Below are 27216 nucleotides of genomic sequence, written 5' to 3' on the forward strand. Positions count from 1 at the left end.
CAAAAAAAATTGTGCCTTAGAGATTTTGTGTCTGTGTAACTATTTGCACAGATAGCTTTGATATTACTATGTTTGAAAGATGGAACATTTAGCATTTCTTTTTTTTGTTTGTTTGTTTTTTTTGTTTTCGTTTTTGGGTCACACCTGGCAATGCTCAGGGGTTACTCCTGACTCTGCGCTCAGAAGTCGCTCCTGACAGGCTTGGGGGACCATATGGGATGCTGGGTATCAAACGCAAAATAAACGCCTTATCGCTGTGCTATCACTTCAGGCCATAGCATTTCAATCTTTAGATTAAATTTTTTCTGGGATTTTTTTTTTTTTTGGACCATACCCAATAATGTTCAGGAGTTATTCTTGGCTCTACATTCAAGGATAGAACCTGGGGTGGAGCATATGCAAGGCAAACATACTATCACTCCACCTGTTCTCTGAGGAATTTCTAAGTTATCTGAATGAGAGCATTTTTTTTTTTTTTTTTGGAGGGGGTTCTGGCTCTGAACTTAGTAATCACTTAGTAATCACTCTTGGTGATGCTCTGAGGACATAGAGAATGCCAGGAATCAAACCTAGGTTGGCTGCATGCAAGCAGTGCAAAGCAACCTGGATTGACTGCTGTACTATCCTGGCCCCTGAAAGCCTTTTTTGTCTTTTTGTTTTGGGACTATACCCAACAGTATTTGGGTTCTAATCTCAGATCAGTGTTTAGGGGGTCATTCCTAGATGTTATTTGCTGAAACACAGTGCTAGGGATTATATCCAGGCCCTCCATCTGCAGCCTTTGAGCTTTTTCAGATTTGTTAACAATTGTATTAAATATTTTGCTGGTTCCTCATTGGGTTCATATATGTTTAGGAGAGTGATTTCTTTCTACTGTACATATCCCTTGATTAGTACAAAATGTCCATTTTTGTCCCTTAGAACTTTTCTGAGTGTAAAGTTTGTGTCATCTGAGACACAAAGGTAGTCTCTCAGATATGGAGTTTAGAGAAAAAATATGGTGGATGTTCACAGAACTCAAAGCATAGATCGAGTTGAATAGAACACTAATAAGAATTGAGAATATGAAGATAGAAATCAGAAAACTACAAACAAATAACAGGTCTGAAAAACTCAGTAGACGAATTGAAAAACTCAATGGAAACCCTTCCAACAGGGTAACAATAGCTGAGGATAGAATTAGTGTGCTGGTGAATGAGATGCATAACAACTCCATACAACAGAAGAGATTGGAAAAAAGCCTGAAAGCAAATGATCAGACAATGGAAAAATTACTCAAAGAATGTGAACAGATGAAAATAGAAGTCTTTGATAAGTTCAACAGAAACAACTTAAGAATCATTGGAGTCCCAGAGACCCAGGAAGAAAATCTCCAGGAAGAGCAACAGTCAAGAACATCGTCACAGAGAAACTACCAGAGCTAAAGAACACATGCGACCAAATCCTTCATGCCCGAAGAGTACCAACTAAAAGAGACCCCAGGAAACCCACCCCAAGACACATCCTAGTCACAATGATGAATCCCACAGATAGAGACAGAATACTGAAAGCAGCAAGATCAAAAAGGGACATTACATTCAAGAGAGCATCCGTGAGATTTACAGCAGACCTGTCACAAGAAACACTCAAGGCAAGAAGGCAGTGACATAGTTACAAAACTCAATGAAATAAATGCTTTGCCTAGAATACTGCACCCATCAAAACTCACTTCCAGGTTTGAAGGAAGTATACATAGCTTTACAGATAAACAACAGCTCAGAAACTTTACAGACTCAAAACCAACCTTAAAAGAAAAACTGAAAGATCTACTTTAAGACAAGACTGACCAATAGACACACCAAAAGTCTACACAAAGATGGCACTAAATCCCATGACAATTATCTCTCTCAATGTCAATGGACTAAATGCACCTTTAAGAGACACAGAGTGACTAAATGGATCAAAAAACTGAATCCAACCTTCTGCTGCCTACAAGAAACATACCTGAATAGTCAGAACAGACTCAAAATCAAAGGCTGGAGGAAAATCATCCAAGAAACAACACCTTTAAAAAGGCTGGAGTGGCCATACTAATATCAGATGACACAAATGTTACACTCAGAAAAGTTGTAAGCCTTTGAGCTTGATCTCCTCAGCCCCTGAAAGCCTTTTCTGTCCACAAAGTTGCATTGTGTTGAACCAAAAGGTATGAAAACATGAAAGCCCAGCCCTGTGAGTATGTGGAGTATTTTTCTTTTTCTCATTATCAAGAATCATCAGATAGATCATGCCACTACATTTTACATGTTCTGGCATTTGAGCATCCTTTCTGCACATCTGGCTGGAGATAAACTTATCTGAAGATAAACTTCCTGAAGGAGATCTTGGTTCGGTGGTGATTCTGAGCAGAGGTTGCTTTAAAACATCTTAGCAAACCCTTGAGATGTTCAGTGAGGCTGAACTCTGAATTTCAAGTATTTTCAGGAAGAATTGATGCTTTTTGGGTATACAATATATTTAATAGATATGTAGATTTATTTATTGGTTTTGTGGCCACACTCACCAGTGCTTAGGAAGGGTTTAGTTCTGACTTTGCACTTAAAGATCACTCCCTACTGATGGAACTTCCTGTTGGGTGTATGCAAGCAAACATCTAATCCTCTCTACTATTCCTCCAACCCCCACTATACTATTCAGATATTTAAAAAAATATATTTCCTTTTGGGTTCATTGATGTGTTTAGAAGGACTTTGAAGAAGTTTTTACAGTATTTCAGTACAATTCTGGGGAAGTAAAAAATCCCAAAGGCCTTGAAAATGACTTTTTTACCTTATTACCTTACGGGCCGGAGAGAGAGCACAATGGTTGGGCATTTTTGCCTTGCACGCAGCCAACCCAGGACGGACGATGGTTTGAATCCCGGCATCCCATACCCGAGCCAGCCAGGAGCGATTTCTGAGCGAAGAGCCAGGAGTGATTGCTGCCAGGTGTTCCCCCCCAAAAAAAAAAAAAAAAAAAAAAAAACCTGTAGTTTAAGGGCCAGAGCAACAGTACACCTTGTAGGGCTATACTTCCATGGCATTCCATATGGTCCCCCAAGCCTGCCAGGCAGGATTTATCCCTGAGCACAGAGCAAGAGACATCCTGAGCTCCACTGACTGTGGCGCTCCCTCTCCTCCCTCCACAATAAGAACAACAAAGTAATCAGAACTTTAGTTCATGATCTGTTGGCTTAGACATAAGGAAATAAAAAACAAGAAACCCTCATCTGAGAGAAAGATCTTTTTTTTTTTTTTTTTTTTTTTGGTTTTTGGTTTTTGGGCCACACCCGGCAGTACTCAGGGGTTCCTCCTGGCTGTCTGCTCAGAAATAGCTCCTGGCAGGCACGGGGGACCATATGGGACACCGGGATTCAAACCAACCACCTTTGGTCCTGGATCGGCTGCTTGCAAGGCAAACGCCGCTGTGCTATCTCTCTGGGCCCAAGATCTATTTTTTTCATCAAATAACCATGAGATACACAGTTACAAAGTTGTTCATGATTGAGTGTCGGTCATTGAGTGTTCCAGCAATCATTCCTTCACCAGTGCCCATTTCACAACACCAATGGCCAGCTTGCCCTGCTAACCCATTCACTATCCCAGCTTTCCTCTATGGCAGACAACTCTCTCTTTCTCTCTTCCTCTCTCCTCTCTCTCTTCCCCCTCTCCTTTTTTCCCTTTAGTCACTGTAGGACTGTTACTGAAGAGTTATCATCTAGTCAGGCATATATCCCTTTCTCTCTTCTCAGCACCCAGCTCTTGCTCAGAGTGATCATTTCCAACTATCATTGTCATAGTGGTCTCTCTTCTGTCCTAATTGCATTCTTTCAAGCCCCCCATTCATTCCCCTATAACAGTCTTTCTATAATTCTCTCCTCCTGGTCTTTTTTTTTTTTTTTTTTTTGGGGGGGGTCACACCCGGCTGGGCTCAGGGGTTGCTCCTGGCTCTGCGCTCAGAAATCACTCCTGGCTGGCTCGGGGGACCATATGGGATGCCAGGATTCGAACCACCAACCTTCTGCATGCAAGGCAAACGCTTTACCTTTATGCTATCTCTCCGGCCCCATACCACAGTTTCTTTATCCACTCATCTCTGTTCTTGGGTATTTGGATTGTTTATCCATATTATTATTATTATTATTATTTATATTATTATTTTCCATAATAGCCTGGCTATTATGGATAGTGTTTAATGAGCATAGGAGTACAGATGCCTTTTCAGCATTGTATTTTTGAGATCCTAGGATATATCCCCAGAAATGTTACTGCTAGGCAGTGAGGAAGTTCAATTTCTAGTTTGTTTGTTTTTTTTTAACTACTTTATTTAAACGTTGTTTACAAGTTGTTAATAACAAATTATTTCTGGCATTCAGCATTTCAACAGCAGTCACACCACCAGCTTAACATTCTTTCCACTGTTATCCTCAGTTCTCCCCACCCAGTCTGCCTCCTTGGCATATACATAATCATTTATTTTATATTGCTGTTACATCTGAATGGAGTGGAGTTATTGGTGAACCTTAAGTAAAATAAAATTTGTGAAATTTCTGTCTCCTGGGTCATTAATTCATTGAAGGTTTTCTAAGCTGTTTGCTGTTGTGTATTGTTTTTGTTGTTGAGCTTATGTGGCTTCTGTCCTTTTTTTTTTTTTCATCTAATTTGGTGTTCTCTATTGGAGTGTCAGATTTCCCATCTATTTTGGGGTGCTCCTACTGGGATGTCAGTATTGAGAAATTTGAAAGTGTCATTTTGTTACCGAATCAGCCTCTTGCTCCAGGAACTCCAACCTGTGGAGTTGGGTCAGGACAGTTACTTGGTGGCAGCTGTGAGACATGAATGTGACTTCCTGAGGGACCCCAGACTTTTCAGCTCAAATGTCAACGTACCTGCAATTTTTGTCTTTTTGGTGTCTCTACAAAGATAGTCGTGAAGCAGTGAAGTTGGGCCTTTGGCCTGATGACAACTGTGGGATGTGGATCTGGCTGCCAGAGCTTCATAAAGTCAGGGACTTGGTCTACCCTGCTCCCTTGACTGCCCCCAAATTTTCAGCCATGACTTGGTGTTACATGGATTTTTTGCACCTTGGTTTGCTTCTCTTTCTAGGATAGTGGGATAGTGAAATTGGACTGATGGTGCTACATGGTGGTGGCTCTGATGGTGGGACATGGGTTAGTGCTGCTAAATATTTAATATTTCAGAAAATCCATATTATTTTCCCTGCAAGGCCTGATTAGTTGACATTTTTACTAGCAGTGAGTGAGAGTCCCTTTCTGTCTACATCCATGCCAACACTGGACATTCTTGTTCTTTTTGATAGGTGCAAGTCTCCATGTCGTAGTAAAATTTGAGGTTGGGGAAAGTGATGCCTCCCATCTTTTATTCCTCAAGGATTACTTTAGCTATTTGGGAATCCTTTATTGTTCCACGTGAATTTCAGGAATCTTTGATCTTTCTTTGAAAATGTGACTGGACTTATTTTTACCGTTTCTCTTTTCTGATTTTAAGTTTCAAGTGTCGTCAGATGTATCACGCTCCCACAGACTGCGCCACCATCCGGAAATGGCTCACGAAGTGTGCAGATGATTCTGAAACAGCTAACTACATTAGTGCTCACACTAAAGATGTAAGGATTGTATCTTACCTGTCATGGATCTGTCCTTGTTAGTGCTGCTCAGGGCCTTGCCACCTGGAGATTTGCCATCTGAAAGAACACGCAGGGCCCCCAAACCCTTGCTGGAGACTGCTGTTCCTTTCCCTGACTGCAGAATTCGCAGCGATTTATCAGAGTATGCGATGAGTTTGTTTACTGTAATAAGAATGCTGAAATGCCTGAAAACTTTGACCCACTGAGGAACTAAGTAGGAAAAAAACTAGTTCTTACTGAAAGCCTCCCAGACTTTCAGCATTCCTGGGAGTAGGTGGTTGACAGCCACACATACATGCCAAGCCACCAAGCAAGTCCGGGCCTGCCCAGTGCTCCTTCTGAAACTTTCCATGGGAGCACATGACCAACAACCTCTGAACCCTGAGTGACTCCGCATCCGAGGCTACACACTGAGCGATGCACTCTGAAACCCTGCTGTCATCGTGGCAGCGGGAGAGTCAGACATGTGATTAGGCTCCGGGTTGCACTGCTGGCGTCTCTCAAACGAGAGCCAGTAAACTTTCGAATTATTTCCTTGCCCTCTTCTAGAAGCAAAGATCTAGGCACTCCAACCAGGACTAATCCCGTGTGGTAGCTCTTGTTGCTTTGGCGCTCCTTCCAAGAGTCATGCTTTCTGCCGACTCAGCTTGTGCTAAATTTGTGTGACCTCGTGGCAGAGACAGATGGTAGAAGACTTAGTGGGCTCAGCTAGTGCTTGGAATATTTCGGAGCCAAACATGCTGACCTCATTTCCTTGAATTGCTGTTACAGCCTCAGCGACCTGCCACATTTAAATGAGATGGCTCCTTCCCAGAAGTGCTCACACAATGAGTTTCTGGGCACGGGTGCCAGGAGCTTTGTGTAATTTGTCTTAGAACCGGCCTGCTGGTGTGTGAGCCTAATGGCGCCCTTCTGTCTCCTCAGTGTCCCAAGTGCAACATCTGCATTGAGAAGAATGGAGGCTGCAATCATATGGTGAGCAGAGCTGTCCCCTTTGCATGTGTGACATGGAGCCTTTGGCCAGCGTGCTCTTAACATGTTCTCTTCTGTTTCCCTCTGACAGCAATGCTCCAAGTGTAAACACGGTGAGTCCCAGGCGTGGTGCACAAGATCCGGTGGCACAGTGTGTTTCTTGTGCTTGGGTCTCCTTGCTCGTTTAGTCAGAACGTCTGTAATTTCATGCCCGAATAAAGGGCGTCTAAGTTATACTTTTACCTCAGCATAAAGCGACTCTTAGTTTTTTGTTTTTGTTTTTGTTTGTTTTTGTTTTGGGGTCATCCCTGGCAGCGCTCAGGGGTTACTCCTGACTTTACACTCAGAAATCGCTCCTGGCAGACTCGGGGGACCATATGGGATGCCGGGGTTTGAACCACCGACCTTCTGCATGCAAGGCAAATGCCTTAACTCCATGCTATCTCTCTGGCCCCTCTTAATTAGTTTTTAAAAGTTGTTTTATTTATTTTGTTTTGGGGCATATCCAGTGGAGCTCAGAACTTGCTTCTGGTTTTGTACTTAGGGATCACTCCTAGAGGGCTTGGGGGGACCATATTGGTACCATGGATTGAACTCAGGTCAGCCATGCAAAATAAATGCCCTGTCTACTATATTGTCTCTCTAGCCCAGTTCTTTGTTTTTTAGTATTCTTGTAATCTGGCTGTTTGGGGTTTTTTTGGCCATACCTGGTGTGGGTTACTCCAGGCTCTGAGCTCAGAAATCGCTCATCAGGCTTGGGGTACCATATAGGATGCCTGGGATCGAACCCAGGTCCGTCCCGGGTGCTGCATGTAAGGCAAATGCCCCACCACTGTGCTATCACTCTAGCTGGTATTCTTATACTCTTTAGACTCTTAATTTTTGCCAACGTAGATAAGTAGCATGGGACTTAGCTGTATTGTTATACAGATAGATTTATTTGTTTATTTATTTACTTATTTATTTTGGTTTTGGGGTCACACCCGGTGGTGCTCAGGGGTTATTCCTGGCTATGAGCTCAGAAATCACTCGTGGCTTGGGAGACCATATGGGACGCTGGGGGATCGAACTGCAATCCATCCTAGGCTAGCACAGGCAAGCCTTACTGCTTGCGCCACTGCTCCGGCCCCAGATAGCTTTTTTTTAAAAGCTTAGATTGTATATAGTTTTACTGAAGTTTTCTTTATGGGGGGTATTTATAGTTTCTATTGGGAAAGTTTGATCTCATATAGTAATAATAATTGTATAAATCTTGGGGCCAGAGAGATAGCATGGAGGTAGCGCATTTGCCTTGCATTCAGAAGGACTGTGGTTCGAATCCCGGCATCCCATATGGTCCTTGAGCCTGCCAGGAACGATTTCTGAACGTAGAGCCAGGAGTAACCCCTGAGCGCTGCTAGTTGTGACCCAAAAAAAAACAAAACAAAACAAACAAAAATAATAATAATTACATAAATCTTATTGGTTTTCTTTTCTGCTGGACAGATTAAAGTGAAAAACAAGATTCCTTCCAGTAAAAAGTATTCAAATAGGGGCCAGAGAGATAGCATGGAGATAAGGCATTTGCCTTCATGCAGAAGGTCACTGGTTCAAATCCTGGCACCCCATATGGTCCCTCGAGCCTGCCAGGAGCGATTTCTGAGCGTGGAGCCAGGAGTAACTCCTGAGCGCTGCCGGGTGTGACCCAAAAACCAAAAAAGAAAAAAAAAGTATTCAAATAGTTTCCCCAGATAGATGTTTGAATAATCGACCAGGTGACCCTAAGAGTTTCTCTTTGTAAGGACCCATCTAAATTTGCACGGACTTTTTTTAGGAACTCAGTCTAATCATGGTGCTTATGTATGGTCTCAGAAGAGAAGTGATTTGGAAGGTGTAAAGATAGGCCAAGAGTAGTGTTTTGTCTCCTGAGGGTATAGTGTGCGTGCGTGTGCATGTGTGTGTGCGTGTGTGTGTGTGTGTGTGTGTGTGTTTGTGTGTGTGTGTGTTAGAAGAATATGTATTGGACCCGGAGAGATAGCACAGCAGTGTTTGCCTTGCAAGCAGCCGATCCAGGACCAAAGGTGATTGGTTTGAATCCCGTGTCCCATATGGTCCCCCGTGCCTACCAGGAGCTATTTCTGAGCAGACAGCCAGGAGTAACCCCTGAGCACCGCTGGGTGTGGCCACCCCCCCCCCAAAAAAGAATATGTATCATCCCCTTTACAAGAAAGCATAAGTTTTTTTTTTGGTTTTTGGGTCACACCCGGCAGCGCTCAGGAGTTCCTCCTGGCTCTACGCCAGGCTTGGGGGACCATATGGGATGTCGGGGTTCAAACCAATGACCTTCTGCATGCAAGGCAAACGCCTTACCTCCATGCTATCTCTCCGGCCCCAGCATAAAATTATTTAAAGAAGATTAACAAAAGGGAAATAGCCTATACGTCCCTCTCCAGCTTAGTTTTCCTATTCCTGGCATTGCTGTATATATAATTTAGCCTAGCCTAAATAATATAATTTAGGACTAGCCTAACCACTGTATCGTTTATCAAAAACAGTTGCAAACAATTGTGTTGCTATTAATTGAAGGTTCCTAGAGAAAAATGACAATCTCTGGGTCTCTGATTTGGCTTTAATGTCCTTAAATTTAATAAGAATTCCTTTTGAGGGGCCGGAAAGATAGCATGGAGGTAGGGCATTTGCCTTGCAATCAGAAGGACAATGGTTCGAATCCCAGCATCCCATATGGTCCCCCGAGCTTGACAGGAGCGATTTCTGAGTGTAGAGCCAGGAGTAACCCCTGAGCGATGCCAGGTTTGATCCAAAAACCAAAAAAAAAAAAAAAATTCCTTTTGAGGGATTGAAACTGTAGTGCAGCAGGGAGAATGTTTGCCTTTCACACAGCCAATACAGACAGGTTCTATCTCTGGCATCCCATATGGTTCCTCAAGTTCCGATATGAGTGATCCTTGAGTGCAGAGCCAGGAGTAGGGTCTGAGCACTGTTGGTGTGGCCTAAAACAAAACAAAACAAAACAAAAATCTTTTGGGGAAGCAATGAGGTGATATGGGTGAGAATTCTGGGAAACTGTTTACTACTGCCAGGTACAGAGATCAAGTACAGACCTTCTACTAGGAGAGTGGTTTGTCCCTCTATATTAAGACACAATATTTACTTGCTTGTGAAATATTCAAAAAGACTTAACATTTTCTTTGCCTCTTTGGTATAGAAATGAGAGACATAATTCTAAAGTATGAACTGTATGATACAAGCATAGAGCTGTTGGATTTATAGAAATGTGCTCTGTCCCAAACGGGGGTGGGGGAGGGCCTTTTTCTCCAGATTTATGGTTAGATGTCCTTTTTTTAGAGTTTTGTTTGTTTGGGGGCCACAGCTGGTGATGCTTAGGGGTTACTCTTAGCTTTGCGCTCTGGTATCATTCCCAACAATGCTCAAGGAACAATATGGGATGTTGGGGGAATCTTCCCAGGGTTGGCCGCATGATGGGCCAAATGCTCTGCCTGCTTACAGATATCTTTTTAGAACAGGTGCCATTAGGATAGTGGTAGGTGAACAGTTTGGCAAAAATATATCTTCTGAAAGCCCCAGCAGGGCCATCTTGTATTCTCTCAGCATCATAGACACAGCAATAGTCTCTGAAGTCAATTTCTGCTGTTATATTAAAACAGTGCAGGGGCACCTGGGAAGTAGGTCAAAGAGCCAGTCCTTTTAATATAGGAGTCCTGAGTTCAATTTCCAGCATATCATAGCCCCCTAAGCACCACTAAGTGTGACCCAAAAATAGAAACAAGGCACATGTGTTCTTGGAACTGAGAATATATGTAGTCTGAGAATGAAAGTGGATTGGCAAGGACATTCTGTAGCAACATGGAATGTGACTGAGGGGAGAGACTCTTCTCTTTAGGAGGGACAATCTCTCACTTTTTCCTGGGGAATCTCTTTCCAAATTTCTCTTTGGGAAGAGATTCCATGGGGGGAAAGATTACCCTTCCTGGGAGCACAGAAGTAGGACATTTGCCTTGCACACAGCCAACCTGGAACGGACTCCGGTTGGATTCCCGGCATCCCATATGGTTCATAGAGCCTGCCGGGGTGACTTCTGAAAACAGAGCCAGGAGTAAACCCTGAGCACCATCGGGTATGACCCCCCCACACACACACACACCCAAAATAAAATTACCCTTCCTGAACTGGATCCGTTAGCTTCTTTTCCTAAGTTTTGAAAGAAGATTGTTTGGTGTTTTTGTTTTGTTTTGTTTTTGGGGGGGTGGACACACTCAGCAGTGCTTAGGGCTTATTCGTGGCTCTGCATTCAGGAATCAATCACTCCTCGGGACCATATGGGGTGCCAGAGAACAGAACTTGAATCTGCTGCGTGCAAGGCAAGCGTCCTTCCTGCTGTACTTCCTTTCCAGCCCCGTGATGGGTATATTTTGTGGATGTAAATGACTCCTTTTCTCTTTTGCGCAGACTTCTGCTGGATGTGTCTAGGAGATTGGAAAACCCATGGCAGTGAGTACTATGAATGCAGTCGGTACAAGGAGAATCCTGACATTGTCAACCAGAGTCAACAGGCCCAAGCCCGAGAAGCCCTCAAGAAGTACTTGTTCTACTTTGAGAGGGTAGGCACCCTCTCCTGCAGCTGCACCTCGAGGAGCAGTCAGCCTTCTTCCAGTTGCCTTGTTTGCATGGTGGTATGAAGGACAGCGAAGATCCATCTTATGATCTCTCCTTCCAGTTCCCTCTTTATACAGACCCACACTGCAGCATGTTTTAGTGAAGAATGCATATACAGTAGTGGTCCCAGATGCCTATTGCCTGGTTTTTATGGGTGTGAGGCCACCCCCAGCAGTGCTTAGGGCTGACTCTTGGCTCTGTGATCACTCTTGAGAGTGATCTCTCTTGGAGAACCATATAGGGGTTAGGGATTGAAACTATTATCCCTCTAGCTTCTCCTATTTTCTGTTAATATAGCAATATACACTAGCTGCAGCCTCACATACTTTGTTTGCTATGACCTTTTGTGGGGGGTGAAGAGAGGGGAATCTTAGGGGGCCACTCCCAGGGATATTCTTCCAAGGATAGGCCTGAAGATGCAGTCCTGAACAAGCCCTGTGGTGTTGGGTTGGGTGTGTGCCTAAGACGTATACAAAACACAAAATCCTTTGCACCTATAAAAATAGGGTCATGCCTGGGATAGTTTCAGCGGCCACCCACAGGCCATTCCCTGGAATGCTCTAATACTCAGAGACTGCAATATTGAGTTCCAGATTCAAGCTTTAACACATGCTAGGTATCTTCCAAGTGTCCAGTTAATCATTTCATTACTCAGGACATAACTTGTTGCATGTTACATGACAAATGTCAGATTTAGAAGGTATATTCCTCCTCCTAGGGAAAACTTTCCTAAGAACAAGAGGCTAATAGGTTCCTAGCTTTGTTGATTATTAGAGTTGAGGTCCTATGTAGAGAAGTAGAGACATGTTGTTGGTACACAGCTACTTTGGACAGGAGCAGTAGAATGCACTGAAGTCCCTTTCTTGCCTTCTTTAGGACACTGTCTCCATCAGATGAGGTTTTTGCCATATTCTGCCAGTTAGGTTGTCTATTCTGAAGCCCTGAATAGGCCTCTTATCTTTGTATCGCTGAATCTCCATTTTAGGACTCCAAGTATCTTCTTTTCTTTGCTCTACAGTGGGAAAACCACAACAAGAGCTTGCAGCTAGAGGCACAGACATACCAGCGGATTCATGAGAAAATTCAGGAGAGGGTCATGAATAATCTGGGAACCTGGATCGACTGGCAGTATCTGCAGAATGCTGCCAAGCTCTTGGCCAAGGTTGGTATTACCTAACTAGTTCCCAGACCAGTTCCTGGCCCTGTCAGTCTCACAAGGGTGGCATTGGGGGGTGGGCACTGTAATGGATACAGTACCCTGTGTCCGACCAGTTCTGCTTGGGAGCTCACATTTTGGTGTATGCATACCGCCCTCTGCTGGAAGACCCAAAGTGTTATTTTTCAGGGCCAGAACAGTAGCATAGCAGTTAGGGCTCTTGCCTTGCACATGACCCATTATGGGTCTCCCACACTTGCCAGGAGTGATTTCTGAGTCCAAAGCCAGGAGTAACCCCTTAGGCATCACCAGGTGTGGCCCAAAAATAAAAACAAAAAACAAAGTATTTCATCACTTTTACTACTAGAAGAAGCTATTGGGAAAAGTAGAGCCCTATTCATGTATCTTCCAAGAGAAATAAGAAGCTGTCTTTGACCGAGTATGGCGACAGAAGTGTGGATTCTGATTTCTGATCCACGCAGAAAGAGCCTTTGAGGCAGGGACTGTCGAGGGGTTAAAGTGCTGACATGGTACATGGCATACTCCTGTTCAGTCACTGCACATGGTCCCGAGTCCTGCCAGACTTACTTATGGCGTAGGTCCTGACCACTTTACAGAGGTGCTCCAGCTCCCACTGCTCACCTCAAAAAGAGTTAAGGTGTTTCTCTTGCATATGGGCAACACTTGTTTAATCCCTGGTACCACATTCCCACCTCCCACTGCCAAGAGTGATTCCTGACCATGAATGGGATGCCCCTAGTATCCCTCGCCCCCCAAAAAACAAAGTCGGGGGCCGGAGAGATAGCATGGAGGTAAGGCGTTTGCCTCTCATGCAGGAGGTCATCGGTTCGAATCCCGGCGTCCCATATATGGTCCTCCCGTGCCTGCCAGGAGCAATTTCTGAGCCTGGAGCCAGGAATAACCCCTGAGCACTGCCGGGTGTGACCCAAAAAAAACCACAAAAAAAAAAAAAAAAAACAAAGTCATTAAGAGAGTTGCCAAAAATAAATCAGTCAGTTGTCAGAGGATTAGTATAGTGAAAAAAGGTGTTTGCCTTGCAAGCAGGTTAGGTTCCCAGCATCCTACCTGGTTTCCAAGCCCGGTAAGTGTGGCCCAAAAGCAAAACTACAAAAAAAAAAAAAAAAAATTTAACTTGAGTGAGCAAAGGAGTTATGGGTAAGGAACTTGCATGCAGCTGACCCGGGTTCAATCCCCAGTACCCCATGTTATCCCCCAAGCCCACCAGGAGTCATTCCTAAGCACAGAGAGTGGAACAAGCCCTGAGCACTACTGGGTATGGTTCAAATATAAAAAAAAGCCATGGAGGGCTGGAAAAATAGAGTGATTAAGGCACTTGCCTAGCGTTCCACATACCAACTGTAGTTTGATCCAGAGCACACATGTGGTTCTCAAGCACTGCCAACACTCACCTCTGAGTCTGGAGCCAGGAATAGTGCCTGAGCACCTCCCACATAACACTCCCCCAAGAAAGAAAAAGAGGGTGGGGAGGGAGAGAAGGAGAAAGAGAATATGAATGAGAATCTTGGGGGTAAGGCATTTGCCTTGCACGCTGGCTCCGATTCGATCCCTGGTGTCCCATGTGGATGCTGGGGATTCTCTGGTTCCCCAAGTCTGCCAGGAGTAATTTCTGAGCTCAGAGCTAGGAGTAATACCTGAGAGCCACTGTGTTTTGCCCCACTTCCCCCTAAAAAATATCTTGGACCTAGGAAGTAGTTCTAACAGGCCAAGCACATGTTTTGTGTGTGCAGGGGCCTAGGTTCAATTCCCTGAGTACCGCAAGCACTGAGTTGGAATGCCCCTGGTCACTGTGGGGTATATTCTCAAAACCAAAAGAAAAAAAAATTTCAGATAATGTAACAACAGCAAGGAAGGAAGGAATCCTGGTATTCTATTTTACTTTTTTTTTTTTTTTTTTGATTTTTGGTTTTTGGGCCACACCCAGCAGTGCTCAGGGGTTACTCCTGGCTGGCTGCTCAGAAATAGCTCCTGGCAGGCACGGGGGACCATATGGGACACCCGGATTCGAACTAACCACCTTAGGTCCTGGATCGGCTGCTTGCAAGGCAAACGCCGCTGTGCTGTCTCTCCGGCCCCTTCACATTTTTATTTGTTGCTTTATTTGATCTAATTTATTTTAGGACCGCATCTCTTGAGGCATGTTAATTGACATGGTGGGATTAGAAATAAAGGTTTATTGGGCTGAATATTTGCCTTGTATGTGAGAGGCCTAGATTCCATTCCTGGTAATGCATGGCTGGCACTGAGCCAGGAAGAGTTCCTGAACACTTCTGAATGTTGGGAAAAAAAAAAACTTATAAAAGCTCCCTGGAGGGGCCGGGCGGTGGCGCTAAAGGTAAGGTGCCTGCCTTGCCTGCGCTAGCCTTGGACGGACCGCGGTTCGATCCCCCGGTGTCCCATATGGTCCCCCAGGCCAGGCGGTTCGATCCCCCGGTGTCCCATATGGTCCCCCAGGCCAGGAGCAACTTCTGAGCACATAGCCAGGAGTAACCCCTGAGCATTACCGGGTGTGGCCCAAAAACCAAATAAATAAATAAATAAATAAATAAATAAATAAATAAATAAATTTAAAACAAAAACAAAACAAACATTAAAAATGTGGGGCCGGGCGGTGGCGCTCGAGATAAGGTGCCTGCCTTACCTGCGCTAGCCTAGGAGACGGACCGCGGTTCGATCCCCCGGCGTCCCATATGGTCCCCCAAGCCAGGAGCGACTTCTGAGCGCATAGCCAGGAGTAACCCCTGAGCGTCACCGGGTGTGGCCCAAAAAAAAAAAAAAAAAAAAAAAGCTCCCTGGGAGATTGGGGCCAGAGTGGCGGTGCAAGTGGTAGAGCATTTACTTTGCACGTGCTAACCTAGGACAGACTGCGGTTCCGATCCCCTGCGTCCCATATGGTCCCCCAAGCCAGGAGTGATTTTTGAGTGCATAGCCCTGAGCGTCACTGGGTGTAGCCCCAGAACAAAACAAAAAGCTCTCTGATTCTCTAAGAGATAGTACAGTAGGTAAGGCATTTACCTTTGTATGCAGCCGATCCTGGTATCCTATATGACCTCCCATATGATCCTGATCTCTGGTACCCCGTGTGGTCCCCTGAGTATTTTTTTTTATATATTAAACACCTTGATTACATACATGATTGTGTTTGGGTTTCCTGGAGTGATGCCTGATCCAAAGTATTTATTAATTTATAGGCTAGAGATCAGCTTATGCCTTACATAAGCTCTACTAGCTGTAACCCTAGTTCAAGTCTCTGGCACCCAAGCATTTCCAGTGCCCAGAATGGCCAGTAAGCACTACTGGGAGTGCTCTAATACCTCACCCACAAGCCCCCAAGTGTTTGAGGACTGGGAATATGTGGCTTAGCAGTAGAGTACTTACCTTGCCTGTATGAGCCGAGTTTGGTTCCTCCCAGCAGTCCAAGAAACAAAGACCAAAATAGAAAGAGATATGAGGTTTCAGTACAATCACTTTCTCTCTCTTCCTATAGTGTCGCTACACCCTGCAATATACCTACCCATATGCATACTACATGGAGTCTGGACCCAGGAAGAAGCTGGTAAGGCAAAGCTATCTTCTCCTCTGCCCTCTTAGCTTAGGGGTGCCCTTGTGTACTAGCGCTCTGCAGGAGGTCAAGGAACAGCCTAGCTGTTGGAAAGTCAAAAGCAAAAATAGAACTGTCAGTTGATTTGTAACGGATTCTTTGTACTCTAAGCATCTTCGTAATGGAAGAGCCTCTAGGCAGGTTGTAATAGTAAAGTCTTACGTGGCCACAGTTATTAAGCAGTTGACTGAGAATTGCCACCACTAAGGCCAGTGCTTGAGCTATAGTACAGCAGGGAGGGCATTTGCCTGGCATCCCATATGTCATCTGAGTCTGCTAGGAGTATCCTGAGCATAGAGCCAGGAGTAACCCCTGAATGCTGCCAAGTGTCCCCCCCCCCCAAAAAAAAAAGGACACTAGCATACATTTTTTAAAATCTGTGTAGTTGACTTAAAACACTTCACTGTTGCAGCTGTTATTATTTATCGGCTAATTAATATTTTTTACTAGTAAAAAACTTTTTGGAGGGTTTGTTTGGTGGGTTTTATTTTAATTCTTTAATTGAATCACTATATGATGCATAATTACAAAGTTGTTCATGATTGAGTTTCAGTCGTACAATGTACGCCATCTTTTACCAGTGTCCAGTTCCCTCTACTAATGCACCCAGTTTCCCTCCTTCCCTACCCCCTGCCTCTCTCTGGCAGACATTTTCTCTCTCTGTCTTCCTTTTTTTCCCTTTAGACACTATGGTCCGCAATATTGTTACTGAAGCACTCTCATGCCTCTCACTTCACCTCCTGAAGCACTCAGTTCTTGTCCAGCTGATCTTTTCCAACTTCATTGGCACAGTGACAATGAAGGTTTTTTTCTCTGCAGTATCTGCAGTCCCCTGCCGTTTGTGGCATGCTTTCTACCATCTACTCTTGACCCTCATCTCTGTGTCTTTGGATATTATTACCATACTATCTTTTTTTTATATATATCCCACAAATGAGTGCAATCAGTCTATTTCTCTCCCTCTGACTCATTTTACTGAGCATAATACTTCATATCCATTGTGTGTAAGCAAATTTCATGACTTCCATTTTATCTAACAACTATCTAGTATTCTGTTGTATAGATGTACCACAGTTTCTTTATCCACTCATCTGTTCTCAGATATTTGGGTTGTTTCAAGCAAGACTCTGGCTATTATGAATATAGGAGTGCAGAAGGTTTTTCTGCCTTTTTTTTTTTTTTTTTTTTTTTTTTTTTTGGTCCTTGGGGTAGATTCCTAGGAGTGGTATTGTTGGGTCATTTAAAACTCAATTTCTAGGGGCCGGCAAGGTGGCGCTAGCCAAGGAAGGACCCCGGTTCGATCCCCCTGCATCCCATATGGTCCCCCCAAGCCAGGGGCAATTTCTGAGTGCTTAGCCAGGAGTAACCCCTGAGCATCAAACGGATGTGGCCCGAAAAACCAAAAAAAAAAAAAAAAAAACTCAATTTCTAGGTTTTTGAAGAATGTCCATATTGTTTTCCAAAAAGGCTGGGCCTATTGACAATCCCACTAGCAGTGAATGAGACACTCTTTCTCTACATCCATGCCACCACTGGTTGTTATTGTTCTTTGTGATGTGCGTCAATCTCTGTGGTGTGAGATGATACCTCATTGTTGTTTTGATTTGCAACTTCCTGAAATGTGGAACTTTTTTCCTTGTACCTTTTGGCTATATGTATTTCTTCTGTGAGAAGTTTCTTTTGCCCATTTATGGATGTGGTTAAGCTCTGTCAGTGCCTTATATATCTTAGATATTAACTCCTTATCAGATGAATATTGGGTGAACAGTTTCTCCCATTCTGTCAGTCTTTGTGTCCTGGTCACTGTTTTCTTTCTGTGCAGAAACTGCTTAGTCTAATGTAGCCCCGCTTGTTTATCTTAGTTTGCACTTGCTTGATGAGTGGCTTTTCATCCTGTTCAATGTTATGGAGAGTTCTGTCTATATTTACCTCTGTGTACTCTCTGGTTACAGGTATGATATCAATATCTGTTATCCATTTTTGCATGGTATTAAAAGAGGTCTGAGTTCAGTTTTTCAATTGTAGCTGACCAGTTTTCCCAACACCATATCTTGTTGAAGAGGCCTTCCTTGTTCCACTTCGTATTTCTTGCCCCTTTATCAAAGATTAATTGATCATATACCTTAACATCTGTCAGAGGGTATTTCAAGTGTATTCCACTGATTTGAGGGTCTGTCTGTTTTTCACTACCATGCTGTTTTAATAACTGCTGCTTTATCTTGGGGTGCATGGACCTGGGTTGAAAATGGCTCTTCTGGGGCTGGAGAGATAGCATGGAGCTAAGATCTTGCCTTTTATGCAGAAGAACAGTGGTTTGAATTCCGGCATCCCATACGGTCCCCTGTATCTTCCAGGGGCGATTTCTGAGCATAGAGTCAGGAGTAATACCTGAGCGCTGCTGGGTGTGACTCAAAAAGAAAGAAAGAAAGAAAGAAAGAAAGAAAGAAAGAAAGAAAGAAAGAAAGAAAGAAAGAAAGAAAGAAAGAAAGAGAGAGAGAGAGAGAGAGAGAGAGAGAGAGAGAGAGAGAGAGAGAGAGAGAGAGAGAGAGGGGGGGGGGGAGGGGGAGGGAGGGAGGGAGGGAGGGAGGGAAGAGAAAAGAAAAAGAAAGAAGGAAGGAAAGAGAGAGAGAGAGAAAAGAGAAGAGAAGAGGAGAGGAGGGGAGGGGAGGAGGGAGGAGAGGGGAGGGGAGGGGAGGGGGGGAAGGGGGAGGGAGGGGAGGGGAGGAGCGGAGGGGAGGGGAGGAGGGGAGGGAGGAGGGGAGGGAGGTGAAGGGAGGGGAGGAGAGGAGAGGGGAGGAGAGGAGGGGAGAGGAGAGGAGAGAAGAGAATGGTTCTTCTGGGGCTGGAACCATAGGGTATTTACCTTGAATGCAGCCAACCATGGTTCGATCCCCAGCATCCCATTTGGTCCCTTAAGCCTTCCAGGAGTAACTTCTTTTGTTTTTTTTTTTGTTTTTTTTTTTTTTTGGTTTTTGGGCCACACCCAGCGGTGCACAAGGGTTACTCCTGGCTGTCTGCTCAGAAATCGCTCCTGGCAGGCACGGGGGACCATATGGAACACCGGGATTCGAACCAACAACCTTTGGTCCTGGATCGGCTGCTTGCAAGGCAAACGCCGCTGTGCTATCTCTCTGGGCCCCTTTTTACTATTTTTTAAAGAAGGGTATAAAAGTTTATTGGAGGGCCCGGAGAAATAGCACAGTGGCGTTTGCCTTGCAAGCAGCTGATCCAGGACCAAAGGTGGTTGGTTCAAATCCCGGTGTCCCATATGGTCCCCCGTGCCTGCCAGGAGCTATTTCTGAGCAGATAGCCAGGAGTAGCTCCTGAGCACCGCCGGGTGTGGCCCAAAAACCAAAAAAAAAAAAAAAAAAAAAAAAAGTTTATTGGAGGGGCCAGAGAGATAGCATGGGGGTAAGGCATTTGCCTCGCATGCAGACAGACAGTGGTTTGAATCCCGGCATCCCATATGGTTCCCCCAAGTCTGTTAGGAGCGGTTTCTGAGGATAGAGCCAGGAGTAACCCCTTAGCACCACCAGGTGTGACCAAAAATAAATAAATAAATAAATAAATAAATAAATAAATAAATAAATAAATAAATAAATAAATAAATAAATAAAAAGTTTATTGGAAAGTAGAAGAGAAAGGAGAAAGAACTCCACATGTGGAGTTGCCCAATATAAATGACTTTTTTTTTTGGTAGTATTATTTCTCTCTGTGTTGGAAGCATTCTCTCCAGTGTCTTAAATTCTTCCTCTTTCTCTGGAGGTGGATGTCTGTGTGACGGTCTTGAATGTGAATGTGTCTGTATTCATCAAGTCCAGGCTCGGGTTAGATTTGACTCTGGGTTCAGGAGCCAGCACTGTCTGTAGCTCATGCGAGCCTGAGGTGCTACGTCTGCCCCTCCATCTGCAGGCCCTGCCCGGCTACAGTCCCTCTCCTTTTGACCCTCCTGCTCTACCCATACAGTTCGAATACCAGCAGGCTCAGCTGGAGGCTGAGATTGAAAACCTGTCGTGGAAAGTGGAGCGTGCAGACAGCTATGATAGAGGGGTGAGTGTTTGCTGCCTTCCTACATGCTAATGCAGGTGAGGGATAGTGAGAATGGGTGGGGACAGTGCTGCTGAGTGGGTGGGGGGACAGGTTTTCGATCTAAGTGTGACTTTAGCTACCTCCCTGTCAAAATGGGCCCTGTAAGCACCCATTTGCTTCCTTGGTGTAGGACTTAGAGAACCAGATGCACATCGCAGAACAGCGGAGAAGAACCCTGCTGAAGGATTTCCATGACACCTAGCTTGGGACGTGAAAGTGCTGGAAGGAGGAAGATGTGGCTGCAAAGTCTCCCGGCTGCCATACTGCATGCTGTAGGCGCTGCCTTTCACGACCCCGGGCAACAGCCAGGGCCCCACTCCTGAGAGACACTGGCCGCACACCTCTGAATCAATTTGTTTTCTTCTCATCTTTCACTTTTTGTTTCTACCAGGGTAGAGGCGACATTGAATCGGTCTCTTTTCAGGACTTTTTATTCCCCCTAGGTGGTTATTGGGAGGGAGGGAAAGTTTTATTTCTGAATGACTATTACTAGTATTAGATCATCACAACTTAATGTAATTTTCAAAGGTTGTTCAATTATATGAAAAGGGGGCGATCGAACCATAGAATGACATAGAACCCTTTTAAAAAATAAATTGGCATTGGAGTGTTTTACCCTTTAGCTATTTTACTTAGAATGTAACATACGCTGCCCACCCACCCTGCCACGGAATGTCTCCCACAAGAGGGCTTCGGGGTGGTCTGTGGTTTTCACATTCACATGTGTTGGGGCCCCGCTGGAGTCCAAAGGAAGAACTTGGGTGGCAGTAGTGGGGGCGGAGCTGGCCTGTGGAACACAGGGAATCCCATCATGCCTTCTGCCTGTCCTTTTAGATCTTTTTATGGTCTGCTGTACCTTGGCAGAACAGGGTCTTTCCACCTCTTGTCATCTCTGATGGTGCTGCTTGTCTGTAGGCACATCTTTATTTTTAAAGTGAAGTTTACCTGGATCTGGCCGCTAAGACCAAAACCCACAGCAGAATATACAGACGCAGGCTTGTGGGACTCCAGACCAGGGACTATGCGTTCGGGACAGTTTCCTTCTGTCTCCTGAAAATAAGAAACTAAATGAGATTAAAGGAAATTCTTGCCCCCTAATAAATTTGTTTTACCTTGGTCCTTTATTTTGTGCCAGTGTTCTAGTGGTATAACTGACCAGGTTTACATGTAGCCATAACTAACACTTGCTACACTCTCCCCCAGTGATCTTCAGGGTCAGAATTCAGCATGGTCTGCCTCAGGAGCCAGGTTTGTACCAGTTGTTTTCATATTTCCTTGAGTTTCTCCAGCAGCTGCCTTGGGTGTCAGTGCTCTCTCCTCATTCCAGCTGGTGGGAAGATGCCACGTCTAGGGCCTGGGCGTATGAATCTAGGTGGGTGCCTGGGTGGTGGTCCCGACTCCTATGGTAGAGGGACAGGCCTGGGAAGAGGACCAGTTTTTGGACAATTGAGTGCAAAGGAGAAAGTGACTCGTATGCTTTCCCACCTGTCCTAAACCTGATCCCATAGGCTTTTGAAGACCTATATCTGACTCCTGAGGGTTTCTGTGACTTTATTCAGTACGTAAATCTTGCAGAGCTGTCTACTCAACAGGTCTTCCTCCACCTTCTGAAAGAGTTACTGAGAGGCCTATGAATATTATATTGGAAATTCTTTGATAGATATTGTCACCTTCAATCAGCAGTTCCCCAGATACATTGTAAGCTGTAAAGATCGAATCACTCTGGAAAAGAAAACAGCTCTGGCTATTGGGGTCACGGAGCACATGACTAACTGTCTGCTTCCTTTCTCCCCATCAAGTTTTTGTCTCTTCCTGTTCTCTCCAACAAGGGAGGGACTATGGGGAAAAGAGGGAGGACAAGTTAGGAGTGGAAGAAACTAATCCAGACATGGACTGTGAATGAGTGCTTGCTGCAAGATCTACGGCTGGATTACGAATGCTTGTCGGCCCATGGAACATCCTGGCATCTGGAGGACCTGAGTTCAGCCCTGCACCTTAAATCACTCTGGGCATCTCTGGGCGATTTTTGGACTGTACAGCTACCACATAGTGCACTTGCATCAGCTGTGGCCCCAACCACTGGAGCTGCAGAAGGTACTGTGCTCAGCCCACAGCCTGCAGCCTGCAGCCTTGACCTGTGGAGAACTTCCTTTTGTGCCCCGAGTGGCTGTCCTTTGTCAACATCATCAGAATGTTGGAAAAGTTCTGGTGGAATTTTTCTGCCCTACAAAGGATAGAAGAAGATAAAGGCACAGTGTTTTCATGAATTTACCATGTACCTTTGTTTTTCTTCAAAGAAAAGGTTAATTGAGGCAATGTCATCTACTCAAAAGTTGAGTGGTTTATTCAAAATAAATTGAAAAATTCTGATTATGGAAGTCTCTGGCCTCTTTCTTCAGAGGCTACAAGTACAGTGCCCCCTGGTGGTTGTGGCTAGTAAGCACCAAACGAGGGCTTTCCCATTTGGCAGTCCCTGCACCAGAGGCTTCCTGGTGAAGGCCCTATTGGCTTGATGACCTTTTGAACCTTATTGGGGGGGGAGGGTGGGTCACACTCGGCAGCACTCACAGGTTACTTCTGGCTCTACGCTCAGAAATCACTTCTGGCAGGTTTGGGGAACCATATGGGATGCCGGGATTCGAACCACTGTTTCCTGCATGCAAGGCAAATGTCCTACCTCTATGCTATCTCTCTGGCCCCCTTTAGCACTTTCTCGAGTGGACACCTGCGAGGAAAGTGAATTTGACACTATCACATGAGCATGTTACAGTCGGTATGAATGCTCTTGCAGTCTTGCCCCCACTTGGATCCCTACAAAGCAGATGCAGGAGCATGAGTAGGAGTTAGGGCTCAATGGGCCCTGAGGATTTCAAAGAATTTACTAGAGATTTAAAGATTAATTTCTTTTGTTTTGGGGCCACACCTGGGCGGCACTCTGGTTTCTCCTGGCTCTGCATTTAGAAATCACTCCTGGTCAGGTTCGGAACCATTTGGGATGCTGGAAATCAAACCTGGGTCAGCTGTGTGCGAGGTAAACACCCTACCCGCTGTACTATTGCTCCAGTTCCCTGGACATTAATTTTAATTAATTTTAATTTTTAGAGATAGGAAGTAGAATTTGGGTTTTGATAGGAGACCACATTGGTTTTAAAAATTGCAATTTTGGGGGCCAGAGAGATAGCATGGAGGTAAGGCGTTTGCCTTCCATGCAGGAGGTCATCAGTTCGAATCCCCATATGGTCCCCTGTGCCTGCCAGGAGCAATTTCTGAGCCTGGAGCCAGAAATAACCCCTGAGCACTGCCGGGTGTGACCCAAAAACCACAAAAAAAAAAAAAAAAAAAAAGAATTGGAACTTTGGGGCTCGGAGAGAGAGCACAGCGGCGTTTGGTGGTTGGTTCAAATCCTGGTGTCCCATATGGTCCCCCGTGCCTGCCAGGAGCTATTTCTGAGCAGACAGCCAGGAGTAACCCCTGAGCACCGCCGGGTGTGGCCCAAAAAAAACAAAAAACAAAAGAATTGCAACTTAAGAGGGCAGGAGAGAACACAGCAGTTGGGCATTTGCCTTGCATGCATCCAACCCAGATGGACAGTGGTTCAAATCCCAGCATCCCATATGGTCCCCTGAGCCTGCCAGAAGCAATTTCTGAGCACAGAGCCAGGAGTAACCCTGAGCACCACCAGTGTGACCGAAAACACCAGAAAGAAAAAAATAAAAATTGCAACTTTAATGAGATCTCAGGGGTGGAGGTTTCAACCTTAAAGGTTTTTTTTAAGAAAAGAGAAGGGGAGGGGCCGGGAAGGTGGCGCTAGAGGTAAGGTAACATGACGGACCGCGGTTCCATCCCCCAGTGTCCCATATGGTCCCCCCAAGCCAGGGGAGATTTCTGAGCGCATACCCAGGAGTAACCCCTGAGCGTCAAACGGGTGTGGCCCAAAAAACAAAAAAAAAAAAAGAAAACAAAAGAGAAGGGAGAGGGGGCCGGAGAGATAGCACAGCCGTAAGGCATTTGCCTTAGACGCAGAAGGACAGTAGTTCAAATCCCGGCATCCCATATGGTCCCTCGAGCGTGCCAGGAGCGATTTCTGAGCATAGAGCCAGGAGTAGCCCCTAAGTGCTGCCAGGTATGACCCCCCCCCCAAAAAAAAAAAAAGAAAAGAAAAGAGATGGGCCCTCATCTATGGGTTTTAAAAAATATAAAAGAAATTTTACGATAATTCCCAGAGACAAGAGAGAGGAGGGCTGGAAAGTCCAGCTCACAACACGAAGCTCACCAAAAAGTGATGAGTATAGTTAGAGAAATAACTACATGAGAACTATCATACCAATGTGAATGAATGAGGGAAGTAGAAAGCCTGTTTCTAGTGTAGGTGGGGGGGGGGGGAGATTTGGGACAGTGGTGATGGGAATGTCGCATTGGTGAAAGGGGGTGTTCTTTACATGACTGAAACCTAACTACAATCGTATTTGTAATCAAGGTGTTTAAATAAAATACATTAATTTAAAAAAGAAGAAAAGAGATAGGTTGCAGAGAGCTGAAACCATCTCCAGCTGGGCTGTAGCATATACATTGCATGCAGGAGGCTCGGCTGAAATCCTGGAATTGCATTGATCCTCTGAACACCATCAGGTAAGAAAGATCAAAGGGGCTGAGACACTGCCAGCCATGTAAGCGTTGCTGCTCCTTTAAACCTCAGTTATGGCACTGGACACATGATAATGTGCAAAATATACACATGGGCTGGAGCCAAGCAGATAGGGCATTATTGCCTTGTACCTCACTGACCTGGGTTTGTTCCCTGGCATCCCATATGAGCCCTCAAGCACTGCCAGGAGTAATTTCTGAGCTGTCAAATGTGGCACAAAAATAAGAAATGGGCCGGAGAGATAGCATGGAGATAAGGCATTTATTTGCCTTGCATGCAGAAGGTCGGTGGTTCGAATCCTGGCATCCCATATGGTCCCCCGAGCCTGCCAGGTTTCTGAGCATAGAGCCAGGAGGAACCCCTTATCGCTGCCTGGTATGACCCAAAAACCAAAAAAAAAACAAAAAACAAAAAAAAAACAGGCTAAGCAGGGAATCGATCAGTATAGGCAGATCAGCACGAGCTGGATCTCTGACAGCACTCTGAATCTACTAAGCACATTTTGTGCAGTACTGCAGTTTGGTATCTCCAGCATATTGTAAGCAAGTGAGCTTGTAGGCTGAAACAGTCATCTCAACAAAACAGGGGGAATTAAGATCTAAAAAAATTCAGGGCCAGAGAGTAGTACATTAGGCAATCCCAAGCACCCCATATGGTTCTCCGAGTCCTGTTCCAGGAGTGATTCCTGAGTAGTCCCTGAGCAGAGCCAGGAGTAAGCCCTAAGTACCACAGAGTGAGGCCCCTCCCTAATTTTTTTTTTTTTTTTGGTTTTGGGCCACAGTGGTCAATGATCAGGGATTACTTTTGTCTCTACTCAGGAAAAACACTTGGTGGGGCTTGGAGGACCATATGGGATGGCAGGGGATCAAACCCAGGTCCTCACATGCAAGTAGGATACTTGCCTACTCACTGTGCTATCTCTACAGCCCTCACCACACACATCATTAAAAATTAAGTATGTGAGGGCCCGGAGAGATAGCACAGCGGCGTTTGTCTTGCAAGCAGCTGATCCAGGACCAAAGGTGGTTGGTTCGAATCCCGGTGTCCCATATGGTCCCCCGTGCCTGCCAGGAGCTATTTCTGAGCAGAAAGCCAGAAGTAACCCCTGAGCACCGCCGGGTGTGGCCCTAAAACCAAAACCAAAAAATAAATAAATAAATAAAATTAAGTATGTGAGCTCTACTCTTTGAGTCTAGAGCAATGAGACCATGTGATTTTGGTACTAGTGATCTTTTCACTGAGGTAGAAAATCTAGGGGCTAAGGGACATTTCAAAACAAGCATGTACCACGACTGGCATCTTAAAAGAGGAGAAATGGGCTGGTGCTATAGTACAGTGGGTAGGCCATTTGCCTTGTGCATAGGCAACCTGGGTTTGACCCCTGAGCATCCTATAGGGTTCCCCGAGCCTACCAGGTGACAAAAGGAGAACCAGAGGGGCTGGAGTGATAGCAAAGCAGATGTTTGCCTTGCATGTGGCTGATCGAGGTTTGATCCCAGCCTCCCTCGAGTAGACCCCCACCACTGGGCTCAAGTGGCACTGTCTCTCCAGGCCAAGCACAGCCATATGGCTTGGTTGGTTATGACAGAATTGGCCTTTGATAGTCCCCAGTCAACTTAGTCCTTGCCCCAGAACAAAAGCAATTGCCAGGGATGGAACCAGGCTCAGCCATAGGCCAAAGCCTGAGCCCCTGTTATCCCACCCAAGGTTCTCAGTCTGAACGATGGCATAGCATGGTCTTCCAAGGCCTGTCTTGCTCTGGTGTGTGAATATGGCTCTGAAAGCATGGAACTATATTGCGACTAAAAACTGCTGGCTGAGCCCCACCCCAAACATGTGTTTTTGTATTTTGGGTTGAGGGGCCATTACCAGCAATGCTTTGGGGCTGCTTTTGGCTTTGTGCCCAGGGGTTATCCCCAGTGATTCTCAGGGTACCATGTGGTTCCAGGGATTGAACCCAGGCCTTCACATGCAAAGTGTGGACCACATGGACCACCCAACTCTTGGCCCGACAAATATTTTTAAAAAGACGTGAACTTGGGACCCGAGAGATAGCATGGAGGTAAGGCGTTTGCCTTGCATGCAGAAGGACGGTGGTTTGAATCCCGGTGTCCCATATGGTCCCCCGAGTCTGCCAGGAGTGATTTCTGAGCATAGAGCCAGGAGTAACACCTGAGCGCTGCTGGGTGTGACCCAAAAACAAAAACAAACAAAAAAAAGATGTGAATACGTTGTAGCGAAGTTGTTTTTCAGAGTTTCAGAAGTTGTGCCATGATTTAAGTATTGTCTGTGTTACTAGGTTTTAGTTTAGGCACTGAGACTGCAGCGGACTTGGACTATATGCGGTCCTTTTCCCACAATTGTGAGATGGCAAAT

General features: G+C 45.2%; 1 protein-coding gene across 2 annotated transcripts in view; it reads left to right on the forward strand.

Moving 5' to 3' along the window:
- The window catches only part of ARIH2 (ariadne RBR E3 ubiquitin protein ligase 2), a 65077-nt gene extending 42509 nt beyond the window's left edge, over positions 1–22568 (forward strand). Inside the window, exons 9-16 of one of the 2 annotated variants that reach the window (XM_049777358.1) lie at positions 5526–5643; positions 6589–6639; positions 6728–6749; positions 11104–11255; positions 12329–12472; positions 15993–16061; positions 20019–20156; positions 20326–22568. In XM_049777358.1, coding sequence (XP_049633315.1) covers positions 5526–5643; positions 6589–6639; positions 6728–6749; positions 11104–11255; positions 12329–12472; positions 15993–16061; positions 20019–20156; positions 20326–20397 — 766 coding nt within the window. In that variant the 3' untranslated portion in view covers positions 20398–22568. The remainder of the gene's footprint in view (positions 1–5525; positions 5644–6588; positions 6640–6727; positions 6750–11103; positions 11256–12328; positions 12473–15992; positions 16062–20018; positions 20157–20325) is intronic. The other variant, XM_049777359.1, reaches the window with a different exon arrangement.
- The last annotated feature ends 4648 nt before the right edge of the window (positions 22569–27216 follow it).

The sequence above is a fragment of the Suncus etruscus genome, chromosome 7 (genome assembly GCF_024139225.1).
Source record: "Suncus etruscus isolate mSunEtr1 chromosome 7, mSunEtr1.pri.cur, whole genome shotgun sequence".
Lineage (NCBI taxonomy): Eukaryota > Metazoa > Chordata > Mammalia > Eulipotyphla > Soricidae > Suncus > Suncus etruscus.